At 48.2% G+C, this 16470-nt stretch overlaps 2 protein-coding genes and 1 pseudogene across 3 annotated transcripts; 1 reads left to right on the top strand and 2 right to left on the bottom strand.

Annotated features, from left to right (window-relative positions):
- Positions 1-1506: 1506 nt before the first annotated feature.
- Positions 1507-1645, bottom strand: LOC123171748 (uncharacterized; annotated as a pseudogene).
- A 9457-nt stretch (positions 1646-11102) lies between these two features.
- On the bottom strand, positions 11103-13515 carry LOC123165072 (uncharacterized). Of its 2 annotated transcripts, none has more exons than XM_044582700.1 (4): positions 13346-13515; positions 13097-13244; positions 12368-12447; positions 11103-11348 (listed from the first exon to the last, which is right to left on the bottom strand). In XM_044582700.1, the coding sequence occupies exons 2-4, from the start codon at positions 13214-13216 to the stop codon at positions 11276-11278; spliced, it is 273 nt and encodes a 90-aa protein (XP_044438635.1). In that variant the 5' UTR covers positions 13217-13244; positions 13346-13515; the 3' UTR covers positions 11103-11275. The 2 variants fall into 2 exon arrangements, with proteins under 2 accessions (XP_044438635.1, XP_044438636.1); XM_044582701.1 differs by having other exon boundaries at positions 13097-13223; positions 13346-13487.
- Positions 13516-13577: 62 nt separating this feature from the next.
- Positions 13578-15464, top strand: LOC123165071 (60S ribosomal protein L36a). Its single transcript, XM_044582699.1, has 4 exons — positions 13578-13772; positions 14764-14943; positions 15074-15148; positions 15240-15464. The coding sequence occupies exons 1-4, from the start codon at positions 13770-13772 to the stop codon at positions 15297-15299; spliced, it is 318 nt and encodes a 105-aa protein (XP_044438634.1). The 5' UTR covers positions 13578-13769; the 3' UTR covers positions 15300-15464.
- The last annotated feature ends 1006 nt before the right edge of the window (positions 15465-16470 follow it).

The raw sequence follows: 16470 nt of genomic DNA, 5'->3' as shown, positions 1-16470 counted from the left end.
ACTGTTTTGAGCGAAACATAAGCTTGCGGTTATTGTATGGGCGAAGATTGGGCCAACATGCACAACCGAAGACACGAAGAGTCGGGTTTAGTGTGGAGAAGTCATTCTAGTGGAGTTTCATTATTGATAACACGACTAGGAAGCATGTTGATGATATGAACGGCGGTGAGAAAAGCCTCATCCCAAAACTTGAGGGGCATGGATGCGCCAGCTAGGAGGGCTAACCCAACCTCAACTATATGTTTGTGCTTGCGTTCAGCAGAGCCATTCTGTTGATGAGCATGCGGGCATGACACATGATGTGATATGCCAAGGGTTTGGAAGAAAGGAGTTCAATTTTTCGTACTCCCCCCCCCCTCCAATCAGATTGTACTGCAATGATCTTACTATCGAATTTTCGTTCAACTAGAGCTTGGAAGTTTTGGAAAACTTGAAAGACATCGGATCTTCTCTTAAGAAGATAGATCCAAGAAAATTTGCTGTAGTCATCTATGAAGCTCACATAATAAGTGTGTCTACCAACATAACTAGGGGCAGGACCCCAAACATTAGAGAAGATTAATTGCAAAGGTTTTGTAGAAACATTAGTAGATATGGGATAAGGCAACTGATGACTTTTAGCTCGTTGACAAGAATCACAAATAGTTTCAAGATCACGCTCACCAACATAGGGGAGCTTATTTTTCCTAAGTAATTTTTCAACTAAAGAGAAATCAGCATGTCCTAATCGATCGTGCCACCGTGTTGACGAAAGTTTGGCAACACCATAGGCTTGTTTATTGAATCTTCTACAATCCTGAAGCAACGGGTAGAGCCCTCAGACGCATCTACCTCGATAGAGGATTTTCTTTGTTGCATGATCCTTGATCAAGAAAAAATAAGGATGAAATTCAAGGAAGACATGGTTGCCAATAGCAATTTTATGAACAGAAAGAAGATTCTTATCGGCACTAGGGACATGCAAAATTTTCTTTAGATGAATTTTATGATGAGGGGTACTAGAAAACAAGTGACCAACGTGACATATCCTCATACCTTCACCCTTGGCAGTGTAGATTTGATCTTTGCCACGGTATTTCTCCTTCATAGTGACCTTCTCGAGCTCGTTGGTGATGTGATTGGTAGCACCACTGTCGACATACCAGTTCGTGTCAACACCGTAGGAGCCATCCGCAGCTGCAACAACTTTGTCCTAGTCTTGGGAGGAGTCGTCATCTTCATCATAGCGGTACCAGCAGTCTTTGGCCGTGTGCCCAAGCTTGCCACAAATCTGACAGCGGGGTGCGTCCGGACGAGACCTGGTGGAGCCGCCGCCACGACGAGGCTTGGGGTTGGTGGGGCGGCCGTTGCGAGAGTTGGAGGAGCCACCATCGTTGTTGTTCCCTCCTGACCGCCCCTTGTTGCAGGGAGATCCACGCGAGCGAGGGCTGCCACCGCGACCGCGAGAGGCAGCATTGGCAGAGGACTTGAAGTGGCCGGAGGAGCCATGGAATTGGGCCATGCGCTGATCGAAGTTACTCAGCATGGCATAGAGCTCGTCGAGGGTGACGGGCGTGACGCGGGCGTCGAGGGCGGAGACGAGCGGCTGGTAGTCGATGTCCTGCCCATGGAGGATGTACGAGATCAACTCGGCGTCCTGGATGGGCTTGCCGGCAGCGGCGAGTTCATCAGTGAGGCCGCGCAGGGAGGCGAAGTAGGAGGCGACCGACTGGTTGCCCTTCTACGCATTGATGAGCGCAGTTCTGATGTTTTTGACGCGGCTGAGTGATTGTGACGAGAACATGCCCGCCAGTGCCACCCAGAGTTCACACGCCGTGGTGATCGCGGTGACCGCGACCAGCACCTCCTTGGAGAGAGTACTCAGCAAATAGCCGAGCACTTGTTGGTCCTCCCGGACCCAAAGTGGGTGGAGAGAGTTGGGCGCAGAAGTCTCCTTGCCGTCCTTATCCTTGGTGACGTGGAGTCTGGCCGGCTCCGGCGCGGTGCTGTCGACGTAGCCGAAGACACCGGTGCCCCGCAAGTGGGGTGTGACCTGTGTGCGCCATAGCACATAGTTCGTGCGGTTGAGCTTCTCGGTGACCTGGCCATTGAGGCTAGGTTGGGAGACGCCGGAGGATGAAGACATGGCTATGCACTAGATGCAATCGAGAGAGCTAGATTGGAAAAGGAAGGCTTTGATTACCATGTGCGATGGCGGAAACGTCTTACCTCGTTCAGAGGCGACGGGTTCGTGTTATATAGTAGGGGCGCACCTCCCTGATACAACACATACACATAAGTTGTTGGAGAGATTACAGGAGATTGAGACTTGGAGAACAAGCGATAGAGTTGGTTACAAGGAGATAGAGATAAAGGAAAATACTACTACCAACCTGCCAACCTATACCGATCCTAGACTACAACAGAAAGATATGGCATGATGCGCAAGGTGGTGCGGTACACATGTATATGTGTGACATGTTTGACAGCATAAACTTCTCAGATGTTCGCAAAGCTACCGTAGGCAGCGCATTCTGAAACACGATGATTACACAGAAGGAGCTCAATCATCATTATCTGATTTACACTCTATGCAGATAGTCAGACAGTTTGCCATGATCACATATACCGTCCAGTTTTCCTTTCGTTTCGACAGTATGTTTCCCGTCCAGTTGGTTCTGTTAGTGATGTCTTTTGACCTTTTGCATTCATTCTCTTGGCATTCTCCTGTAGCCTTTTGGCATCCTCACGTATGTGTATATATGTTGGCTTTGGCCTCCTAAATAATACAAGTTGCTATTTTCAACATCGTATTAGAGCTCTAGGTACTTTTTTCCGTACGCAAAACTCGTGCTCTCCCGATCCAATCTCCTACACGCCCGCCGTTGCTTTGTTTTCTGCCGGCCCGTGATTCTGCTGTTGCCTGCGTTCATCTCCAGCTACAGGAGCTTCACATCCAGCTGCTGTGTGGAATCCAGTGTTTCAGCGCTGTGTGTTGGATCCCATCGGACTTGGTCCCGATCGATCTAGCCGCTCGTTCCTCCTCCAAGGTCGTCTCCTGTTGCTCGCCCCATCCGCGCCGCTGCTCTTCCGGCCGCCCGTCGCCCCTCCGTCCGCGGCCGCCCGACGCCCTCCAGCTTCGGCCGCCCGGCGCCCCTTCGTCCGCGGTCGCCGGCGCCCCTCCGGCTTCGGCCGCCCGGCGCCCCTTCGTCCGCGGCCGCCCGGCGTCCCTCTGACTCCGGCTGCTACCCACCACCGGCCCCTTCCGCTCGTCGCTACCAGCGGCCCGTCCTGCCTCGCTCGTGGTTCCCTGCCGAGCTGGTGGTCCTGGCGCGGGTCATCGTCTCCACCCACCAGTCGCGAAGTCCGGCTGCTCGAGGTTCGACCTCTGCCGTGGGCCTTTTGTCTCCCTGGTCGGGTCACTGCCACTGTTTTCTGCTTGATTGACTTTCGTCTGCGTGGATTGATTATATACTAAAAAAAAGACAGAAGAGGAGCATCATGTCTTCGACATCATTGGGCTATGTCGCCGTTCCACGCTGTCCGGTGATTTTTGATGGTGCAAACTATGCTGAGTTTGCTGCCTTTATGCGCATTCACATGTGTGGCCTTCGTTTATGGGGAGTTCTTTCCGGCGAGGTTCCTTGTCCTTAGCGTCCAGTTCCTCCTGTGGCTCCTATCCCACCGCCACCTCCACCGGATCTTGGCGCAGATGCTTCTGATGATGATAGGGCTGCAGCCCGGGTCGCTGCTGATGGTGCGGTCGCTGCTTATGACCAGCAAGTCGTGGTTTATTCGGATGCTCTTTCCATTTATCATGATGATCTGACTGCTTATACTCAATGGTGTGATGATGATACTCGTGATGCGGCTGTCCTCACTTCCAGTGTTTTACCACAGTTTGCATATGAGTTTATGGGCCTCAGTACTGTGTTTGAGATATGGACTCGTCCTCGTCAGCGCTATCAGCCCTCTGGTGATGCTCTCTACTTGTCTGTGGTACGTCAGGAGCATGCTCTTCAGCAGGGAGACTCCACTATTGATGAGTTCTACACTCAAAGTTCTGCTATCTGGCGCCAGCTTGACAACCTTCGCACTGCTGTTTGTGGCACTTGCGCGTGTTGCCAGACTGTGAGGTCCGACTTGGAGTTTCAGCGTGTCTATGTGTTTCTGTCGCGGCTCCGTGGAGAGTTTGAGCCTCGACGTGCTCAGTTGTTTGCTCATGGTCGTGTTCCTATTTCTGAGGTACTTGCTGAGCTTAGTGCTGAGAAGACTCGCCTCCGTGGTGCTGGGTTGCTTCAGGTTCCCTCTGTGCTTGCTGCTCGAACTGCTTCTCCACCAGTGATTTCTTGCTCCAATGCCCCATCGCTACTGCCCACTCCTAGTAGTGAGGGTCGCTCTCATGAGGGTCTCTCTCGTCCTCGTACTCATTGCGGCTACTGCAACAGGGATGGTCACCCCGAGTCTGATTGCCTCAAGAAGAAGCGTGATATGCGTAACAGGGAGCGCAATTCTTCTTCTGGGACTCGTGCTGCTTCATCGACGTCATCTACTGTCTCCTTGACTGAGCAGGATATTGTGAAGCTTAAGCGTCTACTTGTCGCTTCAGGTTCTTCGACGGGTACTGCAGGCTCTGTGACTGGTGCTTTCAGTGCTGAGCGGCCACCATCTACACAGTCAGGTACATCCCAATGGTTTCTGGATTCTGGAGCTTCATTTCATATGTCTTCCGATTCTTCTATCTTGTCCTCTCTTAGATCTCTCGATCTTCCTATTAATGTTCTTACAGCAAATGGTACTTCTCTTCCTGTGGCTAGTCGAGGCACTCTTTCCACTTCTTCCTTTTATGTTCCGGATGTTTCTCATGTTCCTCGCCTTACCATGAATCTATTTTCTGCGAGTCAGCTTACTGATTCTGGTTGTTGTGTCATTCTTGACATTGATTCTTGCACAATCCAGGATCGTCACACAAAGGCTCTGATTGGAGCTGGCCCTCGCCGTCGTGATTCTCAGGGACTTTAGGAGTTAGACTGGCTTCATGTTCCTTCCGCTGCCACCACACCCGCCAGTCCATCTGCTTTCGCTGTTTCAGCTATCAGCTCCTTCCAGCAGTGGCATCATCGACTTGGTCACCTTTGTGGTTCGCGACTAGCATCTTTAGTTCGTTGTGGTCTTCTGGGGCCTGTCTCAGGAGATGTCTCCTTACACTGCCAGGGTTGTAGGTTGGGTAAGCAGATTCAGTTACCTTATCCTACTAGTGAGTCGGTGTCTCAGCGCCCTTTTGATTTAGTACATTCAGATGTATGGGGCCCGGCTCCCTTCGCTTCCAAAGGGGGTCATCGATACTATATTATTTTTATAGATGATTTCTCTCGCTACACTTGGCTTTACTTAATGTCTTCTCGTAGTGAGGTTCTCACCATTTATAAGCGTTTTGCTGCCATGGTTCACACTCAGTTCTCTACACCTATCCGTGTGTTCCATGTTGATTCTGCTCGCGAGTATGTCTCTAAAATGTTGCATGATTTTCTTGTGGAGCAGGGTACTATTGCTTAGTTCTCTTGTCCTGGTGCTCACGCTCAGAATGGCGTGGCTGAGCGCAAACATCGTCACCTTCTTGAGACAGCTCGTGCGATGATGATTGCCGCCTCTCTTCCGCCTCATTTTTGGGCTGAGGCTGTCTCTATGCCACATATCTCATAAACATTCAACCTTCATCTACTCTGCAGGGTGGTATTCCTTATGAGCATCTTTTTTATCATTCTCCCGATTATTCGACGCTTTGGTTGTTTGGTTGTGTTTGCTATGTTCTCCTGGCCCCACGAGAACGCACCAAACTGACTGCTCAGTCAGTCGAGTGTGTTTTTCTAGGCTACAGTGATGAGCATAAGGGTTATTGTTGTTGGGATCCAGTTGGTCGTCGGATGCGTATTTCTCGGGACGTGACTTTTTATGAGTCTCGTCCATTCTACCCGCCACCATCCTCCTCGACTTTTTCAGTAGAGGATATCTCTTTTATCGCGTTTCCTGAAAAACCTCCCTCTGTGCCTAGTATTCCTATTCATCGTCCTGTTGTTGCAGATCCTACGCCATCCTCTCCTACGGTTTCCTCTCCTCCCTCATCGCATGACTCTCCACCTTCATCACCGATATCTTCTCCTTCTTCACCTTCATCACCGATACCTTCCCCTTCTCCATCTTCATCATTGATACATTCCTCGTCTCAACCTCCAGTGATTCCACCTCTTCCCTCCTTTCTTTTCCATTATACTAGTCGTCCACGTGTTGTGGATAAATCTATTGACGTGCCATCTACTTCTGGTGTGTCGTCCTCCTCATCCCGGCCGACTTATGGTCTTCGGGCTCAGCCTCGCCCTCCCCCTGACCGCTATTCTCCTACTCGATATGGTCTTTCAGCTGTACTTGAGCCTACCTCTTATCGCGATGCTATTGTTCATCCTGAATGGCAGTTTGCGATGGCAGAGGAGCTTGCTGCTCTTGAGCGCACCGGCACGTGGGATCTTGTTTCTCTTCCTTCCGGTGTTCGTCCCATCACTTGTAAGTGGGTGTACAAAGTTAAGACTCGCTCTGATGGTTCTCTTGAGCGTTACAAAGCTCGTCTTGTGGCTCGTGGCTTTCAGCAGGAGCATGGTCGTGATTACGATGAGACTTTTGCTCCTGTAGCCCATATGACCACTATCCGCACACTTCTCGCTGTGGCTTCTATTCGCCATTGGTCTGTCTCTTAGCTTGATGTTAAGAATGCCTTTCTTAATGGTGAGTTGCGTGAGGAGGTTTATATGCAGCCACCACCCGGGTATTCTGTTCCTGATGGCATGGTATGCCGTCTTCGACGCTCTCTCTATGGCCTTAAGCAAGCCCCTCGTGCCTGGTTCGTTTTGCCTCTGTGGTGACCGCCGCTGGTTTTTCAACGAGTGCTCATGATCCAGCGTTGTTTGTTCACCTTTCAGCTCGTGGTCGAACTCTTCTTCTATATGTTGATGACATGATCATCACTGGCGATGACCCTGAGTACATTGCCTTTGTCAAGGCCCGTCTCAGTGAGCAGTTTCTTATGTCTGATCTTGGTCCTCTTCGTTACTTTCATGGGATTGAGGTTTCCTCCAGCTCTGATGGCTTTTTTATTTCCCAAGAAAAGTATATCCAGGATCTTCTTACTCATGCGGCTCTAATGAGCGCATTGTTGAGACTCCTATGGAGCTCAATGTTCACCTTCGTGCTTCTGATGGTGAGCCCTTGTCTAATCTGACAAGTTATCGTCATCTTGTTGGGAGTCTTGTCTATCTCGCCGTCACTCGTCCAGATATCTCTTATCATGTCCATATCTTGAGTCAGTTTGTTTCTTCTCCCACTTCGGTACACTATAGTCACCTTCTTCGTGTTCTACGATATCTTCGTGGCACGATCTCTCACCGTCTCTTCTTTCCCCGCTCCAGCTCGTTACAGCTCCAAGCCTATTCGGATGCTACGTGGGCTAGTGATCCTACGGATCTCCGTTCACTATCTGCTTACTGTGTTTTCTTGCTGGTTCTCTCATTGCCTGGAAGACAAAGAAACAGACTGAAGTTACCCGTTCGAGTGCAGAGGCTGAGTTGCGAGCTATGTCTCTTCTGACGGCAGAGATGACTTGGTTAAGATGGTTACTAGAGGATGTTGGTGTTTCTGTTACTACACCTACCACTATCTTGTCAGATAGTACTGGTGCTATCAGTATTGCACGGGATCCCGTGAAGCATGAGCTTACCAAGCATATTGGCGTTGATGCTTCTTATGTGCGCGCTGCTGTGCAGGATCATGTTGTTGCTCTTCAATATGTGCCTTCTGAGTTACAGCTAGCAGACTTCTTCACGAAGGCCCAGACTAGAGCGCAACATGGATTTCACTTTTCCAAACTTAGTGTTGTGGATCCACCATGAGTTTGAGGGGGGGTGTTAGTGATGTCTTTTGACCTTTTGCATTCAGTCTCTTGGCATTCTCCTGTAGCCTTTTGGCATCCTCATGTATGTGTATATATGTTGGCTTTGGCCTCCTAAATAATACAAGTTGCTATTCTCAACAGGTTCGAGTCCACTTCAAGCATCACTTCTCTCTCCTCCACTTGTTCCACTGAACAATCCATGCCAAGGAGACTTGCCCTGAAGAACCTGGACAAGGTCCCAAACTTTGATGATAGCATTCATCACGAATAGGCCCAAGCAGAGCCTGTAGAACTGAAGTGCTGCACGTGCAGCCCTCTCACAAAAGGGGCACCATCTTTACCCAGAATTGCACATGGGTTGCAACACCATTACCAAATAACACGAACAAACTTTAGAAGCCACTCAAAAGGCTTCAACTCGCAAGGCCCAAAACTAGGCAGACGAAATTACAAATCCCATTTCAGACACCAACTTCAACCAATTCACCTATATATATATATGAAGGCGTTGATGCTGGTTCCTGTGTCTCGCGCATAACCCCCGCGTCGCTCCCGCACCGGGCGACTCGGGTGGGCCGCTACCCTAGCGACCGCCTATGAGAAAAAAGAGTAAAGCCTCCGTCTGCTCATCTATTTATATTAGAGATATACATCAGATATACATGGGTTAGGTTCTCGTTACAACTAACTTAATATATCTAAAACAACCGGGTAGGGATAAGTATATCCCGTTGCCGGGTATGCTACAGTGCTAACTACTACCTATTCACATGCGTTCACACTGCCGAGCCCCGATCTACTCCCTCCTCTCCTCCCGTCACCGCAGCGTGAAGCTGTCGTGCTAAGCCCGGGGGTAGATGGCGGTGGCGGGGGTCTCTCCTTCTCTCTCGCGGCTTGGGGTGAGGCGGGGCCCCCACCATGTGGAGGCGCGGCTAGCCGGGTCCTGCGGCGCGGCGGCTGGGGGCTCTCGGCCGGTCGGATCTCGGATCGATGGCGGTGGCATGGAGGGCCTGGTGGATGGATCATCTGTATTGTGGTCTGGCTTCTAGTCAGTTCTGATCTGACATGTGCGGCCTGCTCCATGTGCGGCGGCGGTGGTCGGTGGCGGTCCCAGCACATGAGACTGGATGGAGGTTCCTCGAGCGGATCCGGGTGAAAACCCTGCTCTTGGCTCGTTGCCAAGGCCGGCGATGGCGGTGTTTTCTGCGTCATCTCCTTCTTGAAGGCGTCGTCATGGAGAAACTCTAGACCCCTATCTAACACCTCCGGAGGAAACCCTAGATTGGTTGATCAGATGACGCCGACGCTCTAGTGCCGTATCCCTCTTGGGGGCATCATTCTTGGAGGTATGCATAGGCTCGAGGGACTAGTGGACAACATCTGCGGTAGAGTGGCGTTCCATGCGACGCATCAACAATGTGGAGTCTCGGCGGCGTGATGCGGCAGGGCCTCAGTGACGGATGTGTGATGATGGATGCACGTAGGCAGGAGGTGTTGTCTGGCGCCGTGGTGACGTTCACAACAGGCCTGACAAGGTCGATCAATTAGTATTTGCTCTGAAGATGGATCGATGGAAGATGACGGCCATGACCTAAGTGCGTCAAACCGGTTTGTTCCCCAGACCTGGTATGTAGCTTGGTTGGGGTCTCCGGCTTTAGATGTTATGCTTAGGTGAGAGGTTTGGCTATTCGGCTCACACTTTCTATTAATCAATGAATAGGAGTACCGACAGATGTTGCCAAGATGGCGGCTTCAGATATATTGATGTATTACTTTGTAAGGTTTTTATGAATAACTAATAGTCTTACTTCAACGACACTATAGCATACAAGTTTTTCTCTATTTATATTTATGCATGATATCGAACTGATTGCTCTGACATCCATCCATCCGATTGATTGTTAGACTGGAGCATTGTTTCGTGCATTTTTCTCAATGTTCTACCACGGTTGCCTTTACTCCCTTGCTTCACTACACTTCAATATTACTCAAATCTGGGTTCCTATGCTTCAATGACACTACTCCTCTTTATTTATTTTGGGAACACGCAAGAGAGTTGCGCATAGTTTCATCAAGAGAGAAGGACAGTTGGTTACAGCGAGTCTGCCCGAGGGCAAACCTCACACCAGAAGTACATCATCTACCCCATCCCTCCTGATACAAACTACTCGCGAGTTCCCACCCTTCCACTTCTACAACTCTACTTGCCCTTCTTATTTGTGCAAGCCCTCCATCCTCTTGGTCCCTCTAATCTCAGACCACAAGCCTAGCTTGATTGACAATGTGTTGCCCTGTCCATTAGTTCGGCTTGGGAGTCATGGGGACAATCATATGTATGGAAGTGCATAAGTAATCCAGCCTTCAGAATCACGCATGTACGAAGCTGCTCACTGGCATTTCTCTCCGCTGAATGTACCTACCATCAAAGATATGATTATCTGCATCAGCAGTTTACATCTCTTCTAGTCTGGGAATTGAGAGGCTTCTAGTCAAACTACTCGTTTATTTCATCCGTGGCAATTCTTCGTGTGAACGTTGCCCGGCATTGCAACAAGGAAAATCTGATGCATAAGCTTCTCTAGAAGTCAGCAAAGCTGCCCTAGGCAACGCATTCTGAAACACGGTGATCACACAGAAGGAGCTCAATCCTCATTATCTTATTTGCACTCTATACAGATAATCAGACAGTTTGCCATGACCCACACACTATATCCCGTCTAGTTTTCTTTTCTACTTCGACAGTTTGTTTTGCGTCCAGTTAGTTCCGGTCCAAATCCAGCTCAAGCAATATTTTTCTTTTTACACGCAATCTCAAACTTGGATGTTAGTATTCATCACGAAAGGTGTATGTAGTGCTTAGAGTACCAGGCAGGACCTGTATAACAGGCAGGTACCATAAAGCACGTGCATCCCTCTCGCAAAATGAGTTGGCAAAAAGAAATGGGAAACAAAGAGGGAACTGGCAACGTTTTGTCACCATGGAGCAGTTTAAGAATGTCTAATTCAATTTTCCATGAACTGACAGGCACAGGAATCAGGCACCATCTTTACCGAGAATTCCACATGAGCCGCAAACCACTACGAAATCCCATCAACAAACCTTAGAAGCCATTCAATAAGGAGTTAACTCCCAAGGCGCAAAACAAGTCAGACGAAATTACAAATCCCATTCCAGAACAGCAACTTCGACCAATTCACCTCCTGTAAAGGCGTTTCTTATTTCTGGATAGGGTTTTACACTATTATTATTCATGAAAAATATATCCAAACACAAGGCCTCGTGTTCAACATGACGCCTAGATAAGAGGGTCACTACAAAATATAACCACACACGCTTGAGACGGATTAAGGTGCTGTTTAATCTAGCTTGGCCTCTACCCTCTTCGGAGGATCCAGCTGCAGGTAAGTAAATGGTACAGTTGGCTCCTCCCTGCAAATCACAGTTTATACATTAACAACTTCCTAACAGAAGAGAAAAAAAAGGCAATAATCCCAGTCAGAGCACTCATTGCAATTCTGAAATGTATGTGCACTAGAAACTATAGTGGATACTCGCTAGCTCTCTGAGGGCAAATTCATCATTAGAATTCTAAAGTCCACACTTTCACACATATATGGAGTCCTTCCATAATATGCATTTCACCACAACAGTTTCTTGAAGCACTTAGCCCTTTTTTAGGAGAAAGCCATGTCACCAGGTACATTCTTTTGTTCAATTTTGGTGGACAAAATGATTGCTTCTACTCCTGCTATGTTGGAACTGGTTGCTCCCAGCCAAGCCACAGCGGTGCCCCCATGGTTTCTGGCCCAGCCAGCCAGACTGAGATATTGTCCAGAAAGCTTGCACCACCCATGTTACCCAACCAGCCTACCGAACTACCTTTCTAACAGATGTGAAACATCATAGCATCATACATGGCACAGAGGTAGGCAGGTAGCCACCCCATAAATTTCAGGGATTTGCATCTACATGGAGAACCGTGCCTGAGCAACTCCCTGTTCCGTGTCATGTTCGATATTTAATTCTTATAGGAAGTCATTTGCTAGTTTGTACTGTGTGTGTGTGGGGGGGTGTAACCGGGCTGACCAACTCCCGTTTATTTAGTATAAAGAGAAAAAGAAGACTTCACAAGTAGGCTCATATTAGGCTTTCGCATATATAAGAACATAAAACCATACTGAAGAGATTACTTTTTAGTGAACATCCATATGTAGCAACTAGACAATAAGCATTTAAGTTGCTGAAAAAGCAAGCAACCACTGAACAAAAAGAAACAGTTTAACATGAGCATACTTAGCAACCACTAACTCAACATTTTCCTCAGATACTGCTTATTCATCTTATGAAATTGTTGTGGACAACCTAAGATCATATTTAGATTGTTCACAGTGATTATAATTATTCCACCAAAAGCATTAAACACAGGGATCGTGAGAAGCAGCGGATACCCAGGTTTTGAGCGCATGCATTGCCAAAAGACCTTGAATGGACCTGGAACTGTCTTGAACGGATTCCCTTCAAAGGCAGCCTGCAAACAAATAATTAAGCAGACCAAAACATGTTGATTTTCAGACTTGGAATTAACATGATGAAACACAGAGCCAATGTCTGACATTCGTTGGAAAAACGCACAACCAGTTGACGGTAGCGCCCGGTAATTACAGGAAATTCCACACTGAGGTGGTGGGTGGGTGGTGGGGGGGGGGGGGGGGGGCACAAGCATTTGATATCATGATATTTCCTAAGTGCCCAGATCAGCTACTACCAGATTCAGATTAGTCCATTGGTCATTTCTAATTGTGTTTGGGGAAATGAACTGCGACCGCCATCACTAGCTTGGAAGCAGTAACCACAGCAGACGTAGGATAGGAATCATTCTGGTTACATGTTATCGAGTCGATGTGCGTACTTCGTAGCAGGCAACATTGTGTGCTTATCATACCCAAAACACATCTAAAGAGTCCTGAGAGCAAATTAAGTACTGAAACAATTTGCTGTCAGACCCTCACAATAGTACAGTTGATGAACTAAACCAGCCTAAAAAATCAAGTGCCTGTCAGAGAGGGAGGGTAAGTGTCTTCTGAATATCATTTTAGCTGTTGCATCATCGATCTTCTGAATATCATCTACAAAGTACATGTCAGAGAGGGAGGGCAAGTGTCTAGTGAGGGAGGGACCTGGACGACATCCTCGACGCGGTCGTTGCAGCGGTGCGCCTTGGGCTGCCGCTTGTCCCCCTCCGGCAAGCCCCACGGGCTCTCCCTCCTCGGCACCGGCCTCTGCTCGCTCTCGCTCATCCTCCTCCTATCACCACCACCACTATTCCTGTCACTCCAAGAAAAGGACCGAAATGGCGGCTCAAATCCAATTCACACATGAATCCTACTAGGCACCATCGACGGAGAGACCAGAGGAGACCAACTCACCTCGCAACCACCCCTCCTCAGCTCCCCTCCCTACGCGCGCCGGCGACGAGAGATCCCGAGATCGACTGGACGGCGGCTGCTTCTCTTCCCCTCGCTGGCCGGAGTCCACCAAGATGCGACGCGGAGACGGAAATGCCCACCCTCCAGCCCATTTAGACCTTCGGTGTCACATAGGCCTGGGGGAACCATTTCACCGGCCCAATAACTGGCCCGGGTGGCCGATATACACCGGGACCCACCTGCAGCGACACGCGAGTGAGGGCGAAACCCTAGCTGGCCGCGCCCTCGTATATAAGCGCGCACCCCTTCGCTCTCCGACCCTTTGAGCTTTCGGCGGCGGCGGCGCACTCCTCGTGTTCTCACCCAGGCGCGCACTCCTCCTCCTCGCCGTCGTCGTCGCGGATCCACCGCCGCTTCCGCAGCCATGGTGAGTTTCCTCTCCCCGACTGATCTAGGTACCTGCGGTCGGTCGTAGCGATTGTCCTGGTTTCCGAACTAGCCCAGATTCGGTAGATTTACAACAGCTTCGGCGCTCGGTAGAATGTTTTGCGAGCGCGGAGGGAATCCGTGGAGCGGGGTTTCGTAATGCGGTGCTGTTAATCGGATGAAATTGCCATAGGAGCCGTGTATTTCTCTTAAGTCGCACCGTGTTGATGCTGCTGGATCTCCAGCATGTCGGGAAGAAGGGGAGGGTGATTGGGGTGTGGGGATTGGAGACACTTACATTACATTCAGTATCACATTGCGCAGCTCAGGTCCTTGGATGTGTTGAGTTAACTTGTTTGAAGGACGGATGGGTTGGTTTGAATTTTCATCTTGTGACCCCATTGGGATTTTAAGCTAGAGAATACATTAGTCTCCAGTCTTGTTAGTCGAGTTGTCATCACTGGTGATTGATCCCAGATATGCATGTTTATTCTAGTTGTATGCTTGCAAGGTCAGATCATAGCCTAACAGTTTGTTTGCACAGTATGCTGTCAGTCAGCTGCAGTTAATCAGCCTGTGTGCTATGCGTTCCTGAAACCTATGGCTATAAGGAATGAGTGACATGATGTACCCCTCCTACAGCCTATCTCTCTATGGATTAGGGCTGGCATACAAACATTGCTAGCTAACTCAACCTGTCCTGTTTAAGAGTATGTAATGTACTCCCTTTTGTTTGGCCAGCTGGGTGCTTTTCTAGTTCAGCATAACATCTTTGGCATGAGTTCTCTTCTCATTATTTGTGTAATTGAAAATTGGAAATTCTGCTCTCTGTCATTTTGGACCCTCGTGATTCAGTAGCAATTTTCCACGCCCCTTGGAATCAAACACGCATGGGTTATGAGTTCAGCTATGAAGTTCTTTTTGTTTGTCATTTGTTGTTTATTCCTGGTTGTTTATTCCTGTTGTCTAAGTATTGTATGGCATTTTTGTAGGTGAACGTTCCGAAGACCAAGAAGACCTACTGCAAGAACAAGGAGTGCAAGAAGCACACGCTCCACAAGGTTACCCAGTACAAGAAAGGCAAGGATAGCCTTTCTGCTCAGGGGAAGCGTCGTTATGACCGCAAGCAGTCTGGATATGGTGGCCAGACAAAGCCTGTTTTCCACAAGAAGGTATGTTACTCGTTTCTGTGGGCATATATCTTCTTTGATGTAAAACTCAAGTTACTTTGGAAATGTTGGCCGTTTATTTACTTGTTTCTGTTGCTTTGCATCTGGATGTTTATTCTTCTTTTTGTTTCAGGCCAAGACAACAAAGAAGATTGTGCTGAAGTTGCAGTGCCAGAGCTGCAAGCATTACTCACAACGCGCTATCAAGGTACCTGCATCCCTCTTATCTGCTTTGCCATTTCCTTGCTATATTCTGTTATGTGTATGTATCTGACACCATGATTTCTTTGTTACTACAGAGGTGCAAGCACTTTGAAATCGGTGGAGACAAGAAGGGCAAGGGAACATCTCTCTTCTAAGCTGATGGTATCCTGTTATGTTTAGGATGTTGTGCCAGAACTTCCCACAAGAAGAATGTATTATCTTTAATTTTCTGGTTATAACCCTATGGGCTATGGAGCATATGTTTTGCTATTGTGTCAACTACTTTCTCCAGATCTAATCGACAAGTAAAATGTTGTTTATGCTCGGAGTGCGGTATCTTTGTTCTTGGTCTGATTAGAATTGCTGTCGCAGTGTATGCTCATGATGGGATGAATGCCCTTTGTTTTTAGTTCTCCTGTCTATTTTTCTCGCTTTGGCAAATTGTTTTGTTATGCTGTTTCCCACTATGCTGCTGTTGGCATGGTCTGTGATCTTGCTCGGCCAAACTGACCCTACGCTATTGAAAACTACAACATGCATTTGTTGTCTTCATGTATGACGCTTATGTTTCTTGATCACTGGCTGACAATTAACATGGATCGGAGGGAGTACAAATTTTCTTCTAACTTGCACTATTTTATAAGCAGGGGATTTATAGAGGAGAGGGAGTCTCACGAGGACAAGTCAAATAAAGTCACTGTGAACTAAACAGCTATAAAAGCAGCAAAACCTTGCATTGCAATGGTGCATGTTGTGAGTTAAAAATTGCTCGGTATTTGTTAAGCCATGTCTGAAATAAGTATGGCTTGTTTTGAGTTGTAGGTTTGGGATGTATCAGGGACATTGAAATTTTGGCGACGTGCACATATGCAAAGTTGGCATAATAAGTGATCACTGTTTGAGTTTACCGAGAGAAGCGAGAGACAAAGCATCTGATTCAAGTGTGTAAATCTTTATTGATGATCTCATTTATATACAGGTACAAGGGACGCCTCCGGAGAGGCGCCTATTCGCAGCGACCACCGAAGGATCCGCTAGCGGTTACCAAGTCTGGAACCGACGCCTGGCGGTTTCCTTAAGCATGGATTAATAATAGGATTAAATAAATCCTAACACTCCCCCTAATCAATGCTTGTTTGTGCAGTATTATCATCTTCAAAAGCTCCTCCAAAAACCCTGTGAGAAAAATGTGAGGAGATATATATTTGATACGTTGCTAAAACTCATTCAAACCCAGTGGGAAAATAAGGAGAAAATTATGCAACATATAATGGTCATTGTCTCTTTTAACTCAATACGAGAAAACTCATAGAGTTAGAGGACAAT

Source organism: Triticum aestivum, chromosome 7D (assembly GCF_018294505.1).
Source record: "Triticum aestivum cultivar Chinese Spring chromosome 7D, IWGSC CS RefSeq v2.1, whole genome shotgun sequence".
In the NCBI taxonomy this organism is placed as follows: Eukaryota; Viridiplantae; Streptophyta; class Magnoliopsida; order Poales; family Poaceae; genus Triticum; species Triticum aestivum.
This window is presented reverse-complemented; position numbering and strand designations above follow the sequence as displayed.